Raw genomic sequence first — 6,931 nt, 5'->3', positions numbered from 1 at the left:
CGGTTCAAAGCCAGCCCGGGCAGGAGAGACCGTGAGACTCCTATCTCCAATAAACCACCAGAAAACCGGAAATGGTGCTGTAGCTCAAGTGGTAGAGCGCTTGCCTTGAGCTGAAGAGCTGAGGGACAGCGCCCAAGCCCAGAGTTCAAGCCCCACGACCGACAAACAAAAAACAAAAAAAAAAAAATAAAGCAGCAGCTGGGTGCTGGTGGCTCACACCTGTAATCCTAGCTACACAGGAGGCTGAGATCATTCAAAGCCAGTCAAGGCAGGAAAAGCCCATGGAGACTTATGTCCAGAAAGCCGGAAGTGGTACTGTGGCTCAAAGTGGTAGAGCTATAGCCTTGAGCAAAAATTGCTCAGGGACAGCACCTAGGTTCTAAGTTCAGGCCCCATGACAGACAAAAACATAATAAAGCAGGAACAGCTCTGGGGAAGAGATAACAGATAATGAGTATAAATATAAAATACTGTATTTTATATTCTAGGTGTTGATGGGATATCTTGTACACAGTTGGAAATTCAGATCTGGAGTTTGAAAATCGTAGGTTGGAGATAGACTTGATAACTTCTTTCCATCTTGGAAATATTAGCAAAAAGTATCTGAAACTGTAGGCATAGATGACATTGCCCAGGAATGTTATGTTGAATTATGAAAATAAAGTTTATTAATTAAGATGGAATAACATGGTCAGGTGTCTGGGTCTTTATCTTGGTTCTACTACTTTCAAGACCATGGAAATTTCACTCCTCAGTGTCTTATCACTCTTTGCAAAGACAGGACAGTAACAGTACCAAGCTCACAGAAATTTTGTATTGAGTGGTATAGTATATATATCATATTTTGAAGCAGCACAATGCTGGCACAGTCTTAGCATACACTGATTGTTGGTGCTATTACGTTGAAAGGACTGGAGAAAATCAAGAAAGGATCAAAGACATGGACTTTTGGGATATTGCAGATGCTTAGAGAAGAAGTCTCCTAGGAGTAAGTAGGGAAGAGTTAAATGCTTAAAGGTCATGTAAGAAATGTTTTTTGGGTTTGTTTGTTTTGTGGGTTGTAGGGCTTGAACTCTGGGCCTGGGCACTGTCCCTCAGCTCTTCAGCTCAAGGCTAGTGCTCTACCATTTGAGCCACAGCACCACTTCTGGCTTTCTAGTGGTTTATTGGAGATAAAGTCTCATGGACTTAGGGCTGGGAAGGTGGCTCAGTGGTAGAGCGTTTGCCTTGTATGCCTGAGGCCCTGGGTTCGATTCGTCAGCAAAAAGAAAAAAGCCGGAAGTGGCAATAGCTCAAGTGGTAGAGTGCTAGCCTTGAGCTGAAGAGCTGAGGGACAGCGCCCAGGCCCAGAGTTCAGCACGACCGGACCCCCCCCCCCAAAAAAAAAAGTCTCATGGACTTTCCTGCCCAAGCTGCTTTGAACCGTGATCCTCAGATCTCAGCCCCCTAAGTAACTAGGATTACAGGCGTGAGCCACTGGCATCCGGCTTCAAGTTTAGCTTTGAGAAGGAAAAGGGATAAATCTGGCTTTGAGAAAATGGTAGCAGAAATAGATATAGGTGAATCTCTACAAAGTAAAAAAGTTGGATATAGGAATTGTGGAAATGCAGTTGTGACAAGCTTAATTTACTGAAGCAGAACATTAGTGCATCTTCCAAAGCCTAATTGTTTAACTCAATTAAAGAGATGCAGAATATATGGGAAGCTCATGAAACACGGGACTAAATAAGAGAAGGGACTACATAGAGCGTGGACCATCTTTACATAAAAAATACAAAATAACAGCTTTTAAAAACTTCTCAGCTGATTTCTCCTCATGAGTCCTTCAGATATATGATCCAAAGCTGACAGAGGCATAGTAGGCTTTCTAGCATATGGAGGGAGGAGGTTGAAGACAAAAGGATGTTGGCATTTCTACCATGAAATGGATATTCATGCCCTCCTACCAAATTTGGGGGCGAAATGTCATGAATTTGACACCCAACAGTACAGCAGGTGAAAAGCCAGAATTTTGGCAGCATTTTCTCTGTGCAAATCTTTGTATGTTCTGTTCCAAACTAACAGTTGCAGTAGTCTTTTAATTGTAGCACTAAAACAAGACTTTGGGGAACAGTATGACTCAGATCATATTTATTTTTAGAGGTGGCATTCAGAAAATAATAATTCAGTCAGGTAGAATAGAAGAAATTAAGTAAACTGGTGGAGAAAACAGAATCTCATGATTGGAAGTTTTAATTATCTCCAACAGTCTATTGGGAGGCATCATAATAAAGTGAAGTTGGTATGAAATCAAAACCATACTTGAACAAGATGGTTTTGACTATTAGAAAATAATGAATGGCTAGGTGCCTACACCAGTAATCCTAGCTACTCACAATCTGAGGAGTGTGGTTTCAAGCCAGCCCAGGCAGATTCTTATCTCAGAGAGATAAGAATGAGACTCTTTTTTTTCTTTACATTTTTAAATTATCATTGTGAATATACCATACAGAGGGGTTACAATTACATGGGCAAGATAGTGAGTATAAGACGCTTATCTCTACTTAACTTCAGAAAAAAAAAGTCAGAAGTGATTCTGTGGTTCAAGTGGTAGAGCACCAGCCTTGAGCAAAAAAGTTCAGGGACAACACCCAGTCCCTGAGTACAAGCCCCAGGACTGGTACTAAAACAAAAAAATAAAACCAAATAATGGAGTCTTTAGAGATGAATGAGGTAATGGAGTTATAAATTTGATAACAGGAGTGAAGTTGAATATTTATAGGTTTACTAAGGTAAATTAAGTAATTATCTGTTCTGGTATCCAGTCAAGCAACTTACTGGTTAGTACGTGTTGCCCACATTGGCAATAATATATTTAGCCACAAGGTTTCTCTTGACCTTTCTGACCTATGTGAAGATTATGCAGTGAAGTGACATGTTGGAAAGGAATCTTTTTTGAGCAAGAAAGAATCTAAAACTGATATCAAAATCATGGTTTACTTATCTTCATCTTAGTGCAATAGAAAGAACAGTAATAATGAGTTGTGTAGGTAATAACTGCAAGTGCTAGAATTTGGAGCTCAGCCACTAAATTACACACCACTACTTTTCATATAGCTTAAGTGGTTAAAGATACTTATTAGGTTCTCTCCAAATATGTAAAGGAAAACAATGAATGTAAACAATGAGTAGATCTGGTAGTGTTCTAGAGCTGAAAAGTTCCAAAGGCATTGCAAATGATCAATTATCTCAGTAGTCCATATAGAGACCTAGCTTTTTATGTGGAACTCATGTCTGCAGTCTTGATTACACACTGCTTCCTAACAGGTTGCCTCTGTCTTTGTGTATGCTTGCTCAAGCAAGACACTTTTGCTTTTTTTTTTTTGGTGTGGGGCTTGAACTCTGGGCCTGGGCACTGTCTCTGAGCTCTTCAGCTCAAGGTGAGCAGTCTACCACATAAGACACAACACCACTTCCGATTTTCTTGTGGTTAATTGGAGATAAGAGTCTCATGGACTTTCCTGCCTGGGCTGGCTTTGAACCTCAATCCTCAGATCTCAGCCTCCTGAGTAGCTAGGATTACAGGTGTGAGCCACGGGTGCCTGGTGAAACTTCTGCTTTGTGGTAACTGACTCTTTTCAAGACTCAGGTCAGATATCATTCAGTGAGATAAGGAAAGAAATGTTGCCTTGGAGGTTTTCACAATTGTTAATAAGTTGTATGTATGAACAATACAAATAAAGACAGAGAAGTGGATAACCAGACACATTAAGAAAGCAAAAATAAGGTATCCTCTGAAGACAAAAAAAAAATGTCTATGGATTTCCTCTTTGTTCTCTAAAAGTTATAAAACAGCATACAATTGAAAGCTTGTTGGGCTAGAAACCAAACACATTGCATTCTAGTTATCTTGCATGAAGCCTTGGAATAGAGGGAATTGATTTTTTAAATTCTTGTAACCTTACAAGAACAACATGGAGCTAGTCATTGATTTCTAAATAAAGGTAGAGCCAAAATTGTTTAACAACAACAGCTAGAACTGTGGTTTGTGTTTTCAATATGGACTTGTTCTTAAGTTGCAATTAAATAAAACCTAAAGTACCTATGGTTTATGCCTGTAATCTTAGTTGCTCAAAGGCTGAGATCTGAGGATCAAGATTCCATGAGGCTATCTCCAATAAACTATTCAAAAAGCCCCAAGTGGAGCTGTGGCTCAAGTGGTGGAGTGCTAGGTATGAGAAAAAAAAATGCAGGGAAAACACCTAGGCTCTAAGTTTAAGCCCCAGGACTGGCACTCCACCCCCACCCCACCCCCTCAAAAAAAAATCCTACCTACTCAGGACGAAGCTGAGATCTGAAGATTATGGTTCAAAGGCATCCCAGGTTCAAGCCCCAGTAGCAGTACCAACCAACCAAAACCAAACAAAACGTAAGCACCAGTAAAAGAATAGATCTACTGAATCAAAAAAGTTTTCCTGTGTATGGTTGAACTTTTCAGTACAGCCAACAAATTGTCTTGACTTGCTTGTTTCCATAGTCAGTAGAGCCTAAAATCATAGACACACAAGGTTCAGAGTATATAAATTAGATAAAGACTGAAGCTCCATGACTAGCAATTATTTAACTGGGAGTAAGGTGTTCTCTTAGAGAACTCAAGTGTTTTATCTAAATTATTTTGTAATCCTTTCCATTAAATTATCAGACATCCATTAAATTATCAGATATGCCATAAATATTCTAATCAAAGTGTCTTTTGATGTCACACTAATTCCCACAGGAGATGCTGAACATAAGCCATATATTTGTGGGGATGCAGATTCTGCCTCTACTGTTTTGGATGGGACTGAAGACTACCTCATTCTAGCTTGTGATGGCTTCTATGATACTGTAAACCCCGATGAGGCAGTGAAAGTTGTGTCTGACCACTTGAAAGAGAATAATGGAGACAGCAGCATGGTTGCCCACAAATTAGTGGCATCAGCTCGTGATGCTGGGTCAAGTGATAACATCACTGTCATTGTGGTATTCCTGAGGGACATGAACAAAGCTGTAAATGTTAGTGAGGAATCAGATTGGACAGAGAACTCTTTTCAAGGAGGGCAAGAAGATGGTGGGGATGATAAGGAGAATCATGGAGAGTGCAAACGCCCTTGGCCCCAGCACCAGTGCTCAGCACCAGCCGATCTAGGCTATGATGGGCGCGTGGATTCATTCACTGATAGAACTAGCCTGAGCCCAGGGTCCCAAATCAACGTGCTGGAAGACCCGGGCTACCTAGATCTTACACAAATAGAAGCAAGCAAACCTCACAGTGCCCAGTTTTTGCCACCAGTTGAAATGTTTGGGCCTGGTATACCAAAGAAAGCAAATCTTACAAATGAGCTAATAATGGAGGAAAAATCAGTTCAATCATCATTGCCGGAACAGAATGGTACAGGAGAGTTTCTGGCTTCTTTTAATTTGGGTTCAACAGAGCAACATATATACAGAATGGAGAGCTCATCTCCTGTCTGTTTTGGGTTGGAAAGAGAACAGTTCAAATCCCTGGGAAAAAGAGTTTCAAAATATCATTTACACTACCACTCTAAGAGGCAGCATGGGTTCAGGTTTAATCCAAAGTTTTATTCATTTCTCTCTGCTCAAGAGCCTTCTCACAAAATAGGCATTAGCCTGTCCTCACTTATTCGAAGTGGGAAGAGAAACAGAATGTTAAGTTCTGTGCCACAGAAGGAAAATAGTTGGCAAGGGTACAGTGAGAATATAATAAAGAAGGTCAGAAAGAATAATAATACTCCATACCCAGATCTTTCCTGGAACTATAAAATATAGTACCTTTTCTTTCAAGTAGGCTAGCTAGCTCTCAATTAAAAATACCACTATCAAAGTAGAAACAAGGTAGACATTTTTCTAAAGCACATGTGCTTCATTATGAATCCATGGAGGCTCGATTCTTAAATGTAAATAGATCTCTAGGAAACTCAAATAGTGTTTCGACTTGAAAAAAAGTATTGGCAGTTTCACTAGCAAAATTATACAACTGGTTCCTGTGATGTGTCTCTACACCTACATAGAATCCTCTTGTCCACTACCCCTTCACATCACTAGTGGAAGTTACTTCAGTCAGGATATAGAGGGTTGAAATCTGCTCTGATGTGCCTAATCTATCTATGGGAAACCTAATGCAGAATTAAAGCTGAGAACTCCACGGGAGTTTGAAGGGTCTCCCCTAACCCCTTGTTTTGGAAGGTGAAAGACTAAAAGCCATATGGATTTTAAATGACAATGATGAAACTAGAAAGCAAGTATAGAAGTGTCACATTCTCAGACTTGCAAGGCATTATATTATCAAAGAAATTTGCTTTTCTTCCCTGTAACAAATGACAATTATGAACATCTTTATTTCATTTATAAATATTTTAAAATTAAAATACATTTCCTAGGGCTGTAGTTACTTGAGTTTTATAGCCTGTTATGGTGCTTTTGGTGGAATTTTTTGTTATTTGTCATTTTAGGAGACCACTGTATGCTGGTCTTAATCTATGATGTGTTTTTTACCCTACCTTCATCTCAGGAATAAAAGTGGTTTAATAGAGATGATGTTGGGTACAAATATAAGAGTCAAAATTCCATTTAAAAAGAAAGTTAAGTAACATTTCTATATTTTATACTTTTAAAAGTTCAAGCAGCAAAGGCATATAGTACAACATAAGGAAAATGCAGATATGAAGAAGAGCAAAGTCTGTTATACTGGAGGAGCAGCCACTGTCCTGCTGTGTGCAACTGCAGAGATAAGTTTTGTGCCTCTCACTTCTCACTATTTATAGCTGATAAATTAAAATTATCTGTCTTTATTCTACTTCTGCAGTTTAAAGCCAGAGGCATATCTTCAACTAAGCAGAGTAAATAAACCAATGATCAGATTCATTCAGTAAAGCAGCTCTGAATCTGAGAA

At 39.4% G+C, this 6,931-nt stretch overlaps 1 protein-coding gene across 1 annotated transcript in view; it reads left to right on the top strand.

Annotated features, from left to right (window-relative positions):
• Positions 1-6,248, top strand: part of Ppm1e (protein phosphatase, Mg2+/Mn2+ dependent, 1E) — a 150,233-nt gene extending 143,985 nt beyond the window's left edge. The window contains exon 7 of the mRNA XM_013013265.1: positions 4,757-6,248. Within this exon, the coding sequence (XP_012868719.1) occupies positions 4,757-5,808 (1,052 nt within the window). The 3' untranslated portion in view covers positions 5,809-6,248. The remainder of the gene's footprint in view (positions 1-4,756) is intronic.
• Positions 6,249-6,931: the final 683 nt, after the last annotated feature.

This window comes from Dipodomys ordii, unplaced genomic scaffold, assembly GCF_000151885.1.
Source record: "Dipodomys ordii isolate 6190 unplaced genomic scaffold, Dord_2.0 Scaffold19, whole genome shotgun sequence".
Lineage (NCBI taxonomy): Eukaryota > Metazoa > Chordata > Mammalia > Rodentia > Heteromyidae > Dipodomys > Dipodomys ordii.
This window is presented reverse-complemented; position numbering and strand designations above follow the sequence as displayed.